The following is an 18190-nucleotide window of genomic DNA, read 5'->3' as shown; positions in this document are numbered from 1 at the left end:
AACCTTCACCCCAGTCTGAGGTCCTGAGCAGGTTTTCATCAAGGATCTCTGTACTTTGCTCCGTCCATCTTTCCCACGATCCTGAAAAGTCTCCCAGTCCCTGCCGCTGAAAAACATCCCCACAGCATGATGCTGTCACCACCATGATTCACCTTAGGGATGGTGCCAGGGTTTCCTCCAGACGTGACGCTTGGTATTCAGGCTAAAGAGTTCAATCTTGGTTTCATCAGACCAGAGAATCTTGTTTCTCATGAGAGTCCTTTATATACCTTTTGGCAAACTCCAAGAGGACTGTCATGCCTTTTACTGAAGAGTGGCATCCGTCTGGCCACTCTACCATAAAGGCCTGATTGGTGGAGTGCTGCAGAGATGGTTGTCATTCTGGAAGGGTCTCCCATCTCCACAGAGAAACTCTGGAGCTCTGTCACAGTGACCATTGGGTTATTGGACACCTCCTAGGTGGTCAGCTCTAGGAAGAGTCTTGGTGGTTCCCAACTTCTTCCTCTAAGAATGATGGAGGGCAATGTGTTCTTGGGGACCTTCAATGCTGCAGACGTTTTTTGTTACCCTTCCCCAGATCTGTGCCTCGACACAATCCTGTCTCGGAGCTCTATGGACAATTCCTTCGACCTCATGTCTTGGTTTTTGCTCTGACATGCACTGTCAACTGTGGGACCTTATATAGACAGGTGTGTGCCTTTCCAAATCATGTCCAATTAATTTAAATTTACCACATGTGGATTCCAATCAAGTTGTAGAAACATCAAGGATGATCAATGGAAACAATTTAAATGATCTGAATACCTATATAAATAAGGCATTTCTGTTTTCTAATTTTAATACACTTGTAAACATTTCTAAAAACCTGTTTTCGCTTTGTCATTATGGGGTATTGTGTGAAGATTGATAAGGAAAAACATGTAAATCAATTTTAGTTTAAGGCTGCAATGTGACAAAATGTGGAAAAAGGGAAGGGGTCTGAATACTTTTCGAATGCATCTTTTCCATATAACCAAAATTATTGTATTTTTAGCTGGTTTACAAAACCGAAAGTAAAAGACGCACTAAAAACTTAGCAGGAAGCATAGAAATAGCACATCACAGATCTACCACTTCTTAGACTTCCTTTCAATGAGTGTGTGTGTGTTTCACTATTTTCTGATCATCATAGGGCTAATCTCCTGCGCATGCCGACACCTTTAGAACCCAATTCTTATTTTCTTTCCATATCTGATATTTTTTTCCTGACTGTCCACGCTCAGTTTTACATGTGGCCCCTATCAGATGTGTGCATTCACATTGATGTAGCCTCTGAAGTATCACACATTCTCAATTCTCATTTCCTGTCACTGTTCCTTTCAATTTTGTGTAGTTGTTGTGGTAACGGCAGGTCATGTGCTAACAATCTGAGCGTCCAGACTGAGGTCACATATGGAGCATCAGAATTGTTTCTACTAAATGTGATCAATAAAATGTTATTTGAATGAATGCAAGCATGACTAAGTCGCTTTGGATAAAAATAGTCTTCAAAATGGCATATATTATTGTTAAATGATCGACTCATCAAAGCAGAAAAGGACAAAGCTGATAATTTACTCAATTTACTCAATCACTGACCACTTCCCTGAAGGCTCATGGCAAAGCAGGGCCAGGGCTCAAAACAAGGCAGACAAACAGCAATCCCTTTACAAATCTACAAACTGCTCATCTCACAGTCATTGGATAATCAACTTCAGTACCAACTTTGGAAATATGATTATTAGAAAAAGACTCACTATATACACATGTGCTTCAGTAGAGCAGCTACAGTACATTTGGCGATTGCACTCTTTCCATTAGTACCCTTTGGTGCTAGACAGAGGACAATGGGCTCTGCAATGAGAACCAGCCACCAGCCCATACTGCTGACATACAGCCTGCATCCCAGATGGAGGAGGGCTGAGGTGAAATGAAGGCCACACACCACTTCTGTGAGCCACTTTAATAATGGGAATTGATGGGAAATGATGTAAATATATCACTAGCCACTTTAAACAATGCTACCTTATATAATGTTACTTACCCTACATTATTCATCTCATATGCATACGTATATACTGTACTCTATATCATCGACTGCATCCTTATGTAATACATGTATCACTAGCCACTTTAACTATGCCACTTTGTTTACATACTCACCTCATGTATATACTGTACTCGATACCATCTACTGTATCCTGCCTATGCTGCTCTGTACCATCACTCATTCATATATCCTTATGTACATATTCTTTATCCCCTTACACTGTGTATAAGACAGTAGTTTTGGAATTGTTAGTTAGATTACTTGTTGGTTATTACTGCATTGTCGGAACTAGAAGCACAAGCATTTCGCTACACTCGCATTAACATCTGCTAACCATGTGTATGTGACAAATACAATTTGATTTGATTTAAAGAAGCTAGATAGCCAATACTCCATTCATATGAAACAGCCTAACTGTTGGTTGATCATTGTAGCCTAATCTTTCTCATTTAGCCAATGTAATTCTGTAATTTTGATTCCATTTAGCATCGATTAGAAATCTCCCACTTAACTTGCTACATATGGAGCCTCTGTAGCACCACTTGGATTGAGCTACGTGTGAAATGTGTGTAGACTGTCTATTTAAAATGGGGCACACTCAAAAACTCTATTTTAAAAAGATGACAAATGTAATGGTGTATCCTTGTAGGCTACGTAGCAATGTCACAGGTAACTTTAGACAAAGCATTTTCATTGTTAAAATAAGCCTATATTTTTTTTCTCTCTAAAAAATGAACACTGCCAAGTAATCAAATACTGTTCGGATATTTGAATAACTGTGCCCATTCTTATATAGGACTATAGTCATACTAAGCTAAAGTTGATCTAATATAAAAAGCCAGATATAAGAGGGCTATATGAGCAAATGCAATTCTGCAGCTAGGAAAGCCCTGAAGGCGAGTCCAATTACATTTACACACACATCCTAATGGGTTCACCAACTAACAGACAACTTGACATGAAAGACAGATATCCAAAGCTGCTTTGCGTATTGCTAAATCAACAAACAAACATGTGAAGAGATTTTCCCTTTTTGCAAATCAAAACCTTACTGCTAGAGGTTTTACTAACTTCTCCTTAAACCTAGACTGAAAAAATGTGAAATACTCACGTAGGAAGTGCTTTTCCAGTAAGGCAATTTCCAGGTGGCCTTTCACCTCATTGAATCCATCTGTTTCAGTCCTCTGATAGTCCTGGATGGCTGCGGCCATAGCAAGTGTCCCCGGACCAGCCTGGATGTGGGCACACACACACACACAAGAACACGCAGTGAGGAGAGAAGAATAACCTCCCTGCCAATGTGAGCTACTGTAGACTCTGGTTCAAAACACCTGCACACAGCACCTCAAAACTCTCACACACACATAGATAAATGCAGGCACGCTGACTGCAGAAGACTCCATTTCACCTTGCAGTTTCTCCCTGCACCATCCAGCCTAGCTCAAACTGCAGTGTAATTGTGTATGCAGCCTATCATCTGAATCATGACCCAACACACAGAGAGCGAGAGCGAGCGAAACGAAGAATATTGTGAAAGTACACAAGGATAGCCACAGAGTTACATAGAGATAGTAACTAGTTTTGGTACTGTGCTACTCAAAAAGAGGGGAGGAAAACATCTAGATGACTTTATTTCAGATCCTCTCAGCAGGGGGATAAGAATAAGAATAAGCAAAGACAGCTTGTGTCAGAAGGTGGGAAATCAGAGCACTTTAGTAACGATGAGTGGGAGAGGAAGATACCACAAGCCCAGCTCTGATTAAAAGGTCTCCTCTCAGATGAATAAAGCTAGTACGTTTCGAAAAGGGATATTATAATTCGCTACTGTACTACAACGTACTGTGTAATTTATTAATGAATAAGACTCGTCAAAGCCAGGTCTCAGTCTTCCACTATTACACTGAAACAAGTTAGAAACAATGACTGACACAAGAATAATATTGACAGACATTGTGAAACATGTCAAGACACGGACCTTTAACATGACAACCAGAACAAAACATTCCATTCATACAATTGTCTTCAACATGAACGTCTGAGCACCGATAAGGCAGTGTGTAGGTAGAAACTGCTACATGATGTTAATCAATGATAGCATACATATATATATTTTCCAAACTCTATTTTAGCTTAGAATATGCCATATCTAGGCCAGATGTAAGGCTACTTTGAGAGTGCAATTACGATGGGAAAGTAGTGCTCGTCTGCTCTGTAAAATGTAGTAATAGGAGTACATTAACACCATCCCTCGCACCATTACCCAGAGAAGCAGTGACCCAATTCACTAAGTCTGCTAATTGAGAAATGGGCCCTATTAATGTACATTCATTTATTCCATCTGTGTAAATTAGACCTTACTGTTAATTATATGTACCCCATAAAAGTGCAACAAAGTACAACAAAACGAGTTAAACAGCGACAAATTACAGGCTGCACACTGCCCTAACCCCTAACCCATCTGGACAAGAGGAATACCTATGTGAGAATGCTGTTCATCGACTACAGCTCAGCATTTAACACCATACTACCCTCCAAACTCGTCATCAAGCTCGAGACCCTGGGTCTCGACCCCGCCCTGTGCAACTGGGTACTGGACTTCCTGACGGGCCGCCCCCAGGTGGTGAGGGCAGGTAACAACATCTCCACCCCGCTGATCCTCAACACTGGGGCCCCACAAGGGTGCGTTCTGAGCCCTCTCCTGTACTCCCTGTTCACCCACGACTGCGTGGCCACGCACGCCTCCAACTCAATCATCAAGTTTGCGGACGACACAACAGTGGTAAGCTTGATTACCAACAACAACGAGACGGCCTACAGGGAGGAGGTGAGGGCCCTCGGAGTGTGGTGTCAGGATAATAACCTCACACTCAACGTCAACAAAACTAAGGAGATGATTGTGGACTTCAGGAAACAGCAGAGGGAACACCCCCCTATCCACATCGATGGGACAGTAGTGGAGAGGGTAGTAAGTTTTAAGTTCCTCGGCGTACACATCACAGACAAACTGAATTGGTCCACCCACACAGACAGCATCGTGAAGAAGGCGCAGCAACTGCTCCGCCTACAACCGTAAGGCTCTCCAGAGGGTAGTGAGGTCTGCACAACGCATCACCGGGGGCAAACTACCTGCCCTCCAGGACACCTACACCACCCGATGTCACAGGAAGGCCATAAAGATCATCAAGGACAACAACCACCCGAGCCACTGCCTGTTCACCCCGCTATCATCCAGAAGGCGAGGTCAGTACAGGTGCATCAAAGCTGGGACCGAGAGACTGAAAAACAGCTTCTATCTCAAGGCCATCCGACTGTTAAACAGCCATCACTAACATTGAGTGGCTGCTGCCAACACACTGACTCAACTCCAGCCACTTTAATAATGGGAATTGATGGGAATTGATGTAAAATATATCACTAGCCACTTTAAACAATGCTACTTAATATAATGTTTACATACCCTACATTATTCATCTAATATGTATACGTATATACTGTACTCGATACCATCTACTGCATCTTGCTTATGCTGCTCTGTACCATCACTCATTCATATATCTTTATGTACGTATACATATACACTTGTGTGTATAAGGTAGTAGTTTTGGAATTGTTAGTTAGATTACTCGTTGGTTATTACTGCATTGTCGGAACTAGAAGCACAATCATTTCGCTACACTCGCATTAACATCTGCTAACCATGTGTGTGATAAATACATTTGATTTGGCCTGCTGCAACCTGTTGGTTGATCATTGTAGCCTAATCTTTCTCATTTAGCCAATGTAATTCTGTAATTTTGATTCCATTTTGCATTGATTAGAAATCTCCCACTTAACTTGCTACACATGGAGCCTCTGTAGCGCCACTTGGATTGAGCTACGTCTGAAAGTGTGTAGACTACCTGTATGTCATTTTTTATTATTATTATTATTATTTAAAATGGGGCGCACTCAAAAACTCTATTTTATAAAAATGTCAAATTTAATGGTCTACCCTTGTAGGCTATGTAGCAATGTCACAGATAACTTTAGACAAAGCCTTTTCATTGTTAAAATAGGCCTGCTGTGGAGGTAAATACAGTGCCTTGCAAAAGTATTCAGCCCCTTGACATGTTTCCTATTTTGTTGATTTACAACCTGTCATTTATATGGATTTTTATTTGGATATCATGTAATGGACATACACAAAATTGTCCAAATTGTTTCCAAAAATTCAAAAAAAATCAAAAACTGAAAAGTGGTGCGTGCAAATGCATTCACCAGCTTTGCTATGCAGTCCCTGAATAAGATCTGGTGTAGGGTTGCAAAGGGTTGGACATTTTTTGGTAAATTTCTGGAATTTTTCTGGAAATTTTCCATGGGAAGTTAAGCCCAAGTGGGTTTTAGCTTGCTTGAGCCTGCTAACCGAGGAGTGTTAAATTCACCCGTTTCCATACATGTTTCATTTTAAAACATTTATCTTACAAAGGAGTTGTTTAATCTAACTACTTAACTTTTATCTGTACATGGAATTTGATTCGTTTTCGTATCTTTACAGGAAAATGCCACGGGCACTATCTGATGTGTGGAGACATTTCACTGCAGCTAATGTAGAAGGAAAAGCTGTGTACATTTGCAAATACTGTGCCAAATCATCTGTGAGGAATGCAACAACGATCCAGAATCATCTGGCCAAGTGCATAAAGTTCCCTCAGCGCTCACAACAAGCAACCTGACAAAAGTCCCTCTACTTCTATTTGAGGTGAAAATGATGAATCAGACACTTTATCGATAGCAACAGCTCATGTTCCTCCTGGTATCAGAAGTTTTTTTTTTCTTGCTCAAGCTGTGTATGCAAATGGTTCACCTCTGATGCTCACAGGCAATGTGTATTGGAAGACATTTCTGAATGTTCTTCACGCAGCATACACCCCTCCATCCAGACATGCTTTATCTACTCATTTCCTGTATGCAGAGTTCAACAGAGTTCAAAAGAAGGTCAAGCAAATCACAGAGAAAGCAGAATGTATTGCAATAATATCTGATGGGTGGTTGAATGTTCGTGGGCAAGGAATAATTAACTACATCATCTCCACCCCTCAACCAGTGTTCTACAAGAGCACAGACACAAGGGACAACAGACACACCGGTCTCTACATCGCAGATGAGCTGAAGGCAATGACCTTGGATCACAGAAGGTATTTGCATTGGCGACAGACAATGCTGCAAACATGAAGGCTGCTTTGTCTAAAGTGGAGGAGTCCTAGCCTCACATCACACCCATTGGCTGTGCTGCTCATGCATTGAATCTGCTCGTTAAGGACATCATGGCACTGAAAACAATGGATACACTCTACAAGAGAGCCAAGGAAATGGTTAGGTATTTGAAGGGTCATCAAGTTATAGCAGCAATCTACCTCACCAAGCAAAGTGAGAAGAATAAGAGCACCACATTGAAGCTGCCCAGCAACACCCGTTGGGGTGGTGTTGTCGTCATGTCTGACAGTCTCCTGGAGGGGAAGGAGTCTCTCCAAGCACAGTATGCTGATATGGACAGACAAATCAAGATTATCCTCTTGGATTATGTATTTTGGGAGAGAGTGGTAAGCAGCATGAAACTCCTGAAACCTGTAGCAGTAGCCATTGCACGGATTGAGGGAGACAATGCCATCCTGTCTGATGTTCAGACTCTGCTTGCAGAAGTAAGAGAAGAAATCCGTACTGCCCTGCTCACTTCACTGATTCTCCAAGCAGTGGAAACTGCAGTGAAATACAAAAAAAAATGTGAAGACTTCTGCCTGAAGCCCATACATGCTGCAGCATACATGTTGGACCCCAAGTATGCTGGCAAGAGCATCCTGTCTGGTGCAGAGATCAACAAGGCCTATGGTGTCATCACTAACATGTCTCACCACCTTGGCCTGGATGAGGACAAGGTTCTTGGCAGTCTGACGAAGTACACTTCCAAGCAAGGGCTTTGGGATGGAGATGCAATACGGCAGTCATGCCAACATATCTCATCAGCCACCTGCTGGAAGGGACCGTGGATCTGAGGCTTTTTTTCCCGTTGCTTTGATCATCCTCCAAATCCCACCAACATCAGCCACCTCAGAGAGCAACTGGTCCATGTCTGGTCCATGTTTGGGAACACACACACCAAAGCACGCAAAGGCTGACCAATACAAAGGTACAAAAATTGGCGGCCATCTAGGCAGATTTGAGACTTTTTGAGCCTGACAACGAGCCATCTACAACAAGGTTGGAAAGTGACAGTGAAGAGTCAGAGTCTGACGTTCAAGAGGTGGACATTGTGGTCCAGGGAGGAGACATGGAAGCCTGAGAGGAAGACAACCACAGCTTTAGTTTCTAGGCTATCGTTTTACAGATGTATGTTGAAAACGCTTTTGGGAGATGCGATGGATCATTGGGGATCATTCAATATTTCCTATCTTTTGTTGTTCAGTGAAATCATCATGTGAAGAGTCAACCCATTTAATTAAAGTTCAATTTGTAACTAAATAGTGTGTAATGACGTGATCAAATGACTTATAACTTTGATCTGTTTGAAATCATAGTTTGAAATGAAAGATATTTCTCCATCTTCAAACGTCAAGAAGTTATCAACCTCGCTCAAAAAAATAAGAACATGAAAGCACAATAATATGCAGACAAATGAAATAAGATAATTGAAAAATACTTGTTCTTCTCATGCACTAAGCGAAGTTGAGTTGGCCGGTAGTACGCTGCGGCTAGGCCCTGGTCTGCTCTAGTCTGACTAAGGCCTGCAGTGACGCAGACAGCAATTGGACAGCTTTCGCTCAATCCTTGAGTGGACTAAATCAACAGAAAGGGGTTTGCATAAATGTCAAAAGGAAGACATTATGGGCGAAATTCCCCCGAAACTGGCGGCTCCTCGAGATGGCGAGTGGGTGGACTTCATGAAGTGATCTGGAAGAAACTAGATTAGGAATGCAAAACAAAGACATATTTTGTTTGAGAGAGAATTAGGGGAAGTGAAGAGTCTGAAGAGATACAATTTCTGTGGTTATATTATAATACCAATATTCACTTACAGGAGCACTCACAGGGTCTTGCAGTTCTTCAGTGTCTTTAATTTTAAGCAAGGGCTTAGGCTTCATCAGGATCTCTTCGCTACATTCAGTGTCAGATGTGTTGGGCGATTCACCCAGATCCAGGAACACATCTGGCCGTTGGCCCCGAAACCGGATTTTGTCCAATCGCTTTAGCATGTTCAACACAGTCGTCTTGGTCTTTATCTTAACGTGGCATATGGCATCCCTGCAGGGACAAAAAGGAAGAAAGACAAGTGATTACAATCAAATATTTTACCGGCAACTCACGGACCAGGGCACGTATCCATGAGATAAAAGGGTTGAATTGTCTTCAATAAAAATATCTGAAAATTCTATATGAGCAATTTGAAATGCCAACTCAAAGATTCATGTGCAACAATATAGTACTTACTTGTGCACTTCACATGACGTTGCATTCTATTACAGGCATTAGGATGGTATGAATTGCATCCACATAGTCATTCAATTCAGCATGACATAATTTCTCTGCAATCTCCTACGGGAGAAATAAAACCATCTACTCATATCAGTAATGAGACTTATTGGAGAATGAACAACTCCCATATCACTTATCCCTATGATAAGACAATGGAAACATTGAATACTTCAGCCTTACAAGGAAATTAAGATACAATAAACATTCAGGATTATGATAGCCAAATGTCTATATTCTACCTTCTTAACTTTGACCCCTTGTAATCTAGAATCCACTATTCTAAAAAGTATTCTTTCTCCTAAACTTAACTGGATGGTTATACATGTTGCACCAGCTTCCTAAAGTAGGGTCCGAGTGGTATGAGTCCAATGAGCTTGTGACGGAAGGCGTGCGGGTGAGTTTGGCAATCATTTTAGGACTGGGCCGCCCCTGCATGATCTCTTTACTGTATGTAGGTAAGACAGAAAGCTGGACCCTTTAGCCTCTGCCCAGACAGTGAGATCAGGAAGAGACTGAAAGACGGAGTGAAAAAGAGAGAAAGAGATATGCTACACGGCCAAATTTCATCATCGCACCATAGCACCCATTCATCATGAGACGGGTGAAATGAGTTGCCCATAACATTAGATCCCAAGTTTAAATTTAGGAGGAATTAAAATCTTAGATCCTGCATTTCCACCCAGAGCACAGAAGAAAGCCAACCAAAAGTACAGAATTGGAACCCGCCCTCAGGAGTGCTACCAGACTGACCTATAGTATAAAACATGTCCTGGGATCAAACATGTGTTGCCTGCTCTGGAAATTAACTGAATACAAATATAAAATTAAACATGCAACAATGTCAAAGATTTAACGGAGTTACAGATCATAAGGAAATCAGTCAATTGAAATAAATTCATTAGGTCCTAATTTATGGATGTCACATGACTGGGAATACAGATATGCATCTGTTGGTCACAGATACCTTAAAAAAAAGTAAGAGGCCTGGATCAGAAAACCAGCCAGTATCTGGTGTTACCACCATTTTGCTCACGCAGCATGACATCTCCTTCATATAGAGTTGATCAAGCTGTTGATTGTGGCCCTTGGAATGTTGTCCCACTCCTCTTCAATGGCTGTGTGAACTTTCTGGATATTGGCGGAAACTAAAACACGCTGACGTACACATCGACCGAGAGCATCCAATACATGCTTAATGGGTGACATGTCTGGTGAGAATGCCGGCCATGGAAGAACTGGGACAATTTCAGCTTCCAGGAATTGTGCACAGATCCTTGTGACATGGGGCCGTGCATTATTAAGCTGAAACATGTCATGGCGGCAGATGAATAGCAAGACAATGGGCCTCAGCATCTCGTCACGGTATTTCTGTGCATTCAAATTGCCATTGATAAAATGCAATTATGTTTGCTGTCCATAGCTTATGCCTGCCATACCATAACCCCACCGTCACCATGGGACAATCTGTTCACAACATTCACACCAGCAAACCGCTCGCCCACAAGACACCATACACATAGTCTGCGGTTGAGAGGCCAGTTGGACGTACTGCCAAGTTCTCTAAAACGACATTGGAGGGGGCTTATGGTAGAGAAATGACCATTACATTCTCTGGCAACACCTCTGGTGGGCATTCCTGCAGTCAGCATGCCAATTGCACACTACTAAAATTTGAGACATGTGTGGCATTGTGTTGTGTGACAAAACTGTACATTTTAGAGTGGCCTTTTATTGTCCCCACCTGTGCACCTGTGTAATGACCATGCTGTTAAGCCAGCTTCTTGATATGCCACACCTGTCAGGTGGATGGATTATCTTGGCAAAGGAGAAATGCTCACTGACAGGGAAGTAAACTAATTTGTATACAGAATGAGAGAAATATACTTTTTGTCCGTATGGAAAATCTCTGGGATCTTATGTTTCAGTTCATGAAAAACTTTACATGTTTCCTTAATTTTGTCCAGTGTATAAAGCTCCAGGGTAGTCCGTCTCATTCTAGATCCAGCTCACGGACGACAGGCCTCGTGTCGTAATGAATGATACTATCAGAGGTTTATAGTGGCAGCCTGTCCATTAGCCCACAGGAGTGGGGTGCTGGGGAGGGATCATCAATGAACAGACACAATCAGTGGGTTGGACAAGATCGGCCTGTGCAAGTCACGCACCCATTTCCTCCGGTTAACCATTAATAACCATATAACCATTCATCTTTTTGAGTTAAGGGGTTTGACATAAGCTGATCCCTACAGATTGTAACAAAATCATAAGCAGAAAGGTGTTCATCTGTGTAAAGTAAATGGAGCAATGAGAAAGAAAACCTACATCTTTTACGCCAGGGATCATTGACTAGATTCAGCAGTGAGACAATTATTTCTTCAGTGGATGGTCAGAACATCATACCAAATAGATTTTAGACTGCAAATTGACTGCAAGAAGCCTAATATTTGACTAAAACAATCATTTCAAATTATGCTTACATTTGTATACAATAACATATCTCTCCATTATACAAATAAAATAACCCCCCCAGTCATGGCAAGTTGCTCGGTAGGAAAGGGCCTCATGGCTTGGTTTTTGCTCTGACATGCACTATCAATGGTAGGACCTTACAGTATATAGACAGGTGTGTGACTTTCCAAATCATGTCCAATCAATTGAGTTTACCACAGGTGGACCTCCAATCAAGTTGTAGAGATGTCACAAGGATGAGCAATGCAAACAAGATGCAGCCGAGCTCAATTTCAAGTCTCATACCAAAGGGTCTGAATACGTATTTAAATAAGGTGTTTTTTTACTTGTAATACATTTGCAAAAATTGTTGCACAACAATTTAAGTCAGTTATTCATAATGTTTGTCAAAGTATGATATATTTGGGGCTTGAAATGACATCCAAACTGCCCACTTTGTGTAAGTCAAATCAAATCAACCTTTATTGGTCACATACACAGAAGCTCAGATGTTATCACAGTTGCAGAGAAATGTTTGTTTCTAGCTCCAACAGTGCAGCAATAAATAAAAACAATGCACACAATCCATAAAAATAAATAATTATATAGAATGAGCCATGACTAGAATACAGTATATTCATATAAAGTGGGTGGAACAGTATGTAAACATGATTAAAGTGACCAGTGTTTAATGAATATGAACATACGGCAGCAGTCTCTGAAGGTGCAGGGTAGAGTACTGGATGGTAGTTGGCTAGAACAGGGACTAAGGTTCAGGGCAGGATACTGGGCGGTGGCCAGCTAGTGTTGACTGTTTAACAGTCTGATGGCCTTGAAATTAAAGCCGTTTCGCAGTCTCTCTGTCCCAGCTTTATGCACCTGTATTGTACTGCCTTCTACATGGTAGCTGGGTGAACAGGCTGTGGATTGGGTGGCTGATGTCCTTGATGATGTCCTTGACGTGGATTGGGTGGCTGATGTCCTTCCTTCTTGGCCTTCCTTTGACACCAGGTGCTGTATATGTCCTGGAGGGAATGTTGTGTGCCCTGGTATTGCGTTGGGCTGATCACACCACCCTTTGGAGAGCCCTGTCGTTGCGGATGGTGCAATTGCTGTACCAGGCAGTGATACAGCCCGACAGGATGCTCTCAATGGTGCATCTGTAGAAGTTTGTGAGAGTCTTAGGGGCCAAGTTTAATTTCTTCAGCCTCCTGAGGTTGAAGAGGCACTGTTGCGCCTGAATCAAATAACATTTTATTAGTCACATGCGCCAAATACAACAGGTGTGGACCTTACAGTGAAATACTTACAAAGTGACTACGCATAGATGACAGAGTAGCAGTGGTGTAAAAAGGGGCAATGCAAATAGTCTGGGTAGCCATTTGACTAGACGTTCAGGAGCCTTATGGCTTGGGGGTAGAAGCTGTTTAGAAGCCCCTTGGACCTAGACTTGGCGCTCCGGTACCGCTTGCCATGCGGCAGCAGAGAGAACAGTCTATGACTGTGGTGACTGGGGTCTTTGACAATTTGTAGGGCCTTTCTCTAACCCCGCCTGGTAAAGAGGTCCTGGATGGCAGGAAGCTTGGCCCCAGCGATGTACCGGGCCGTTCGCACTACCCTCTGTAGTGCCTTGCGGTTGGAAGCCGAGCGGTTGCATTACCAGGCAGTGATGCAACCAGACAGGATGCTCTCGATGGTGCAGCTGTAGAACCTTTTGAGGATCTGAGGACCCATGCCAAATCTTTTCAGTCTCCTGAGGGGGAATAGGTTTTGTCGTGCCCTCTTCACAACTGTCTTGGGGTGCTTGGCCCATGTTAGTTTGTTGGTGATGTGGACACCAAGGAACTTGAAGCTCTCAACCTGCTCCACTGCAGATGAGAATGGAGCCGTGCTCTGTCCTCTTTTTCCTGTAGTCCACAATCATCTCCTTTGTCTTCATCACGTTGAGGGAGAAGTTGTTGTCCTGGCACCACACAAGGTCTATGACCTCCTCCCTATAGGCTGTCTTGTCAGTGATCAGGCCAACCACTGTTGTGTCATCTGCAAATTGAATGATGGTATTGGAGTCGTGCCTGGCCGTGCAGTCATGAGTGAACAGGGAGTACAGGAGGGAACTGAGCACACACCCCTGAGGGGCCCATGTTGAGGATCAGCGTGGTGGATAGGTTGTTACCTACCTTCACCACCTGGGGGCGGTCCGTCAGGAAGTCCAGGATCCAGTTTCAGAGGGAGGTGTTTAGTCCCAGGGTCCTTAGCTTATTGATGAGCTTTGAGGGCACTATGGTGTTGAATGCTGAGCTGTCTGGCCCTGCGGCCTTGTGAATGTTAACCTGTTTAAAGGTCGTACTCACATCGGCTGTGGAGAACGTGGTCACACAGTTTTCCGGAACAGCTGGTGCTCTCATGCATGTAGCATAGAAGTAGTTTAGCTCGTCTGGTAGGCTTGTGTCACTGGACAGCTCTCGGGCTGTGCTTCCCTAAGGTCCACACCTGTTGTATTCGGCGCATGTGACTAATAAAATTTGATATGGTACTTTAACTAGCCTCTAGAACAACAGATTTGTACCTTGTCAGCTCGGGGATTTGAACTTGCAACCTTCCGGTTACTAGTCCAATGCTCTAACCACTAGGCTACCCTGCCGCCCCATTGTCCATTACAATGTATAAATACACATATCAGGTACCTTTCAACAGTTATCCATATTACCGGAGCGTCATCTTATTCTAACTATTCTATTCTGAATTTGCGTTCGCAATTTATAATTTTGCACGCCCAATTTTTCAGTTTTTGATTTGTTAAAAAAGTTAAATATCCAATAAATGTCGTTCCACTTCATGATTGTGTCCCACTTGTTGTTGATTCTTCACAAAAAAATACAGTTTTATATCTTTATGTTTGAAGCCTGAAATGTGGAAAAAGGTCGCAAAGTTCAAGGGGGCCCGAATACTTTCGCAAGGCACTGTATGTAGATCAGGTTAGCATGCTAGCTAGCTACCCTGACAGCTGTCAATGCCATATTTGTCGATGTTTATCAACTCCACATGGAAACTAACCACACCCAATTTGTGAATATGTATAAGTAGCCTTCGCCATTCTTCAGAGGTGTAACTTAAAAGTGCATTTCCTCTCTTCCTCTATTTTTTACAACAAAATTCAAGACTAGTCACATTGCATGCTCTTTTACAAAGAGCACATGGAGCAACCATGACGCGACTAACTACTGTTGAGCAGCACAAGAGAGTTGATCAAGTTACACTTAATTCACTGTTTGATTGCTAAATATCTTATAACTATAAATTAACTAGGATGTGCCAAATACATTTTATCCAGTGATGTATTTGGTTGAGATAGTTGTATATCTTTGAGCTGGATTGGCTGTTCTTGCATTTAGTTTGTGCGCTTGTTAGCGTTTACCTAGCATCCGCTACGGGAATTTGCTATTACTTTTTTAGCATATATTTTAAAAAAAACATATAATACATTTGGAAAGATATAGCGCCCCTTGTGTTTACTGCCAGTAATGCCATATACCCCAATATGGTACAGGAACAGTATGAAAATAATCTGGATACCGCCCAACCCTTGTAAATTGTTTCCATTGTAAGACGTATTGAATACAACCCTTGTGAAAGCCCATCACTCCCATTGTTTGGGCAGTTCAGTAATGCCATGGAATTCCCTATTTATTTTATGTTCTTGTGTATAGACATGAGGGGGTTAATATAAGATGACAGTATTATGGACTGTGTTATGGTATTAATGGAGGGGGGTAGGATTATTGACAGCTGGGATATCCCAGGATGCCCAGCCCACCTCAGAATCTTAATGTTCCGGTGCAAGACGTTTGGGTGAGGTTTTATACAACACGTGTAGGCTATTATATCACGATAACACTGTTGCACCTCACCAGATAATCATGAAGAACATTGTATAACTATTGTAAAGCTGACACAACATTATCCAGTTTTAGTCGTACTGATGGCTAACACAAGAGGTAATAATACATAATGAAAAGAAATAACATGTATATTGTAATTGTTTCAAAAACTTCAAATGCAGTCAGGGGAAGACACGTTGACATGTTCAATATCTAGAGTAGCCAATGAGTGCAGAATGAGAGCGTGATATCAAGTTAAACCAACGTCGTGCAATTAACCTAAATGAATTGCACGACACGACTATGCCTGTTGCACTTAGAACTATCGGGTTGAATAAATAAGAAGCGGTCAGAAAGTTTCTTACCCATAACGAAATCGGTAACAAAGTTTCATTAACGCTGTCGTTACTCCGTAGGTCGCCTTTTCCCACCTGCCACCTTGTTTCAAAGAAACCCTCAGTTGGTCCGCCCGGCTCACGCCCAAGTATTTACATTGAACTCCATAAATAAAATGATCTTACGGCAAACACTGCAAGAGGTCCACACAAAAAAGGGTGGGGGTGCGATGACGTCCCTCTGCGTTCTACGAGTTTTATGAACTCATTCGACAACAATACCCTGTTTAAAATGTATGTTGGAGCCTTACAGTGAATGAGGCGTTCACGCTACCAGGAAATTTCGTCAATGTCAGCGACTAAACTCTTAAAGGGGCCGCCAATTAATGTTTTCACAGAACAGAGTTTCTTTTCAACAGCAACTAGCTACACAAAGAAATGTCCTAAAATCAAAACGTGACACAGTTATAAATAAACGTACGTAGGAAGGGTGTTATAGGTATGGCCTATAGAGAGACTCACTGAAACTTTCACAAAAAAAAGTCGTGATCTATTGACATGATAGAATAGTTTTGCCATTAACATTGAGTGATAGAGCATATCATGTTTTCATTTCCAATGGTGAAAGGCCAATGGGTGAGAGGGATGGAGGCTGCAATGTGTGCATTTTAGGGTCTCATATGCTCACACCAAGTGGGTGATCTCCTGTCTGTTGGGTGTCATGGGTATTTTGCTCAGGAGGAAAAGGGCTTCTGCAGGAAGGCTACATTGATGTGAAGGGTCAATGGGAGTATGGTGAAGGTCACTGGGAGTATGGTGAAGGTCACTGGGAGTATGGTGAAGGTCACTGGGGGTATGGTGAAGGTCACTGGGGGTATGGTGAAGATCACTGGGGGTATGGTGGAGTCTGAAAAAGGCTATAGGAGGACACCACTATGTTATACTGTGTTATGTACACTCCCTATCAAAAGTTTTAGGATACCTACTCATTCAAGGGTTTTTCTTTATTTTCTACATTGTAGAATAATAGTGAAGACATCAACACTATGAAATAACACACATGGAATCATGTATTAACCAAAAAGTGTTAAACAAATCCAAATATATTTTATATTTGAGATTCTTCTAATAGCCACCCTTTGCCTTGATGACAGCTTTGCACACTCTTGGCATTCTCTCAACCAGCTTCACCTGGAATGCTTTTCCAAAAGTGTCCACATATGCTGAGCACTTGATGGCTGCTTTTCCAACTCATCCCAAAAAATCTACATTTTCAATCTCAATTGTATACAGTGCCTTGCGAAAGTATTCGGCCCCCTTGAACTTTGCGACCTTTTGCCACATTTCAGGCTTCAAACATAAAGATATAAAACTGTATTTTTTTGTGAAGAATCAACAACAAGTGGGACACAATCATGAAGTGGAACAACATTTATTGGATATTTCAAACTTTTTTAACAAATCAAAAACTGAAAAATTGGGCGTGCAAAATTATTCAGCCCCCTTAAGTTAATACTTTGTAGCGCCACCTTTTGCTGTGATTACAGCTGTAAGTCGCTTGGGGTATGTCTCTATCAGTTTTGCACATCGAGAGACTGACATTTTTTCCCATTCCTCCTTGCAAACAGCTCGAGCTCAGTGAGGTTGGATGGAGAGCATTTGTGAACAGCAGTTTTCAGTTCTTTCCACACAGATTCTCGATTGGATTCAGGTCTGGACTTTGACCTGGCCATTCTAACACCTGGATATGTTTATTTTTGAACCATTCCATTGTAGATTTTGCTTTATGTTTTGGATCATTGTCTTGTTGGAAGACAAATCTCCGTCCCAGTCTCAGGTCTTTTGCAGACTCCATCAGGTTTTTTTTTCCGGAATGGTCCTGTATTTGGCTCCATCCATCTTCCCATCAATTTTAACCATCTTCCCTGTCCCTGCTGAAGAAAAGCAGGCCCAAA

General features: G+C 42.1%; 1 protein-coding gene across 17 annotated transcripts in view; it reads right to left on the bottom strand.

Moving 5' to 3' along the window:
• LOC110521310 (GRAM domain-containing protein 4) overlaps window positions 1–16596 on the bottom strand; it is a 52179-nt gene extending 35583 nt beyond the window's left edge. For 8 of the 17 annotated variants that reach the window (XM_021598787.3, XM_021598791.3, XM_021598790.3 and 5 more), the window contains exons 1-3: window positions 16266–16596; window positions 9118–9343; window positions 3180–3300 (exon numbers count right to left, since the gene is read on the bottom strand). In XM_021598787.3, coding sequence (XP_021454462.3) covers window positions 3180–3300; window positions 9118–9343; window positions 16266–16294 — 376 coding nt within the window. In that variant the 5' untranslated portion in view covers window positions 16295–16596. The remainder of the gene's footprint in view (window positions 1–3179; window positions 3301–9117; window positions 9344–16265) is intronic. The other 9 variants (XM_090231143.1, XM_090231145.1, XM_090231147.1 and 6 more) reach the window with 6 other exon arrangements.
• Between the last annotated feature and the right edge of the window lie 1594 nt (window positions 16597–18190).

Source organism: Oncorhynchus mykiss, chromosome 4 (genome assembly GCF_057628025.1).
Source record: "Oncorhynchus mykiss isolate SJ-2025 chromosome 4, ASM5762802v1, whole genome shotgun sequence".
Classification (NCBI taxonomy): domain Eukaryota; kingdom Metazoa; phylum Chordata; class Actinopteri; order Salmoniformes; family Salmonidae; genus Oncorhynchus; species Oncorhynchus mykiss.
The sequence above is the reverse complement of the archived record's forward strand: the minus strand, read 5'-3'. Positions and strand labels throughout refer to the sequence as shown.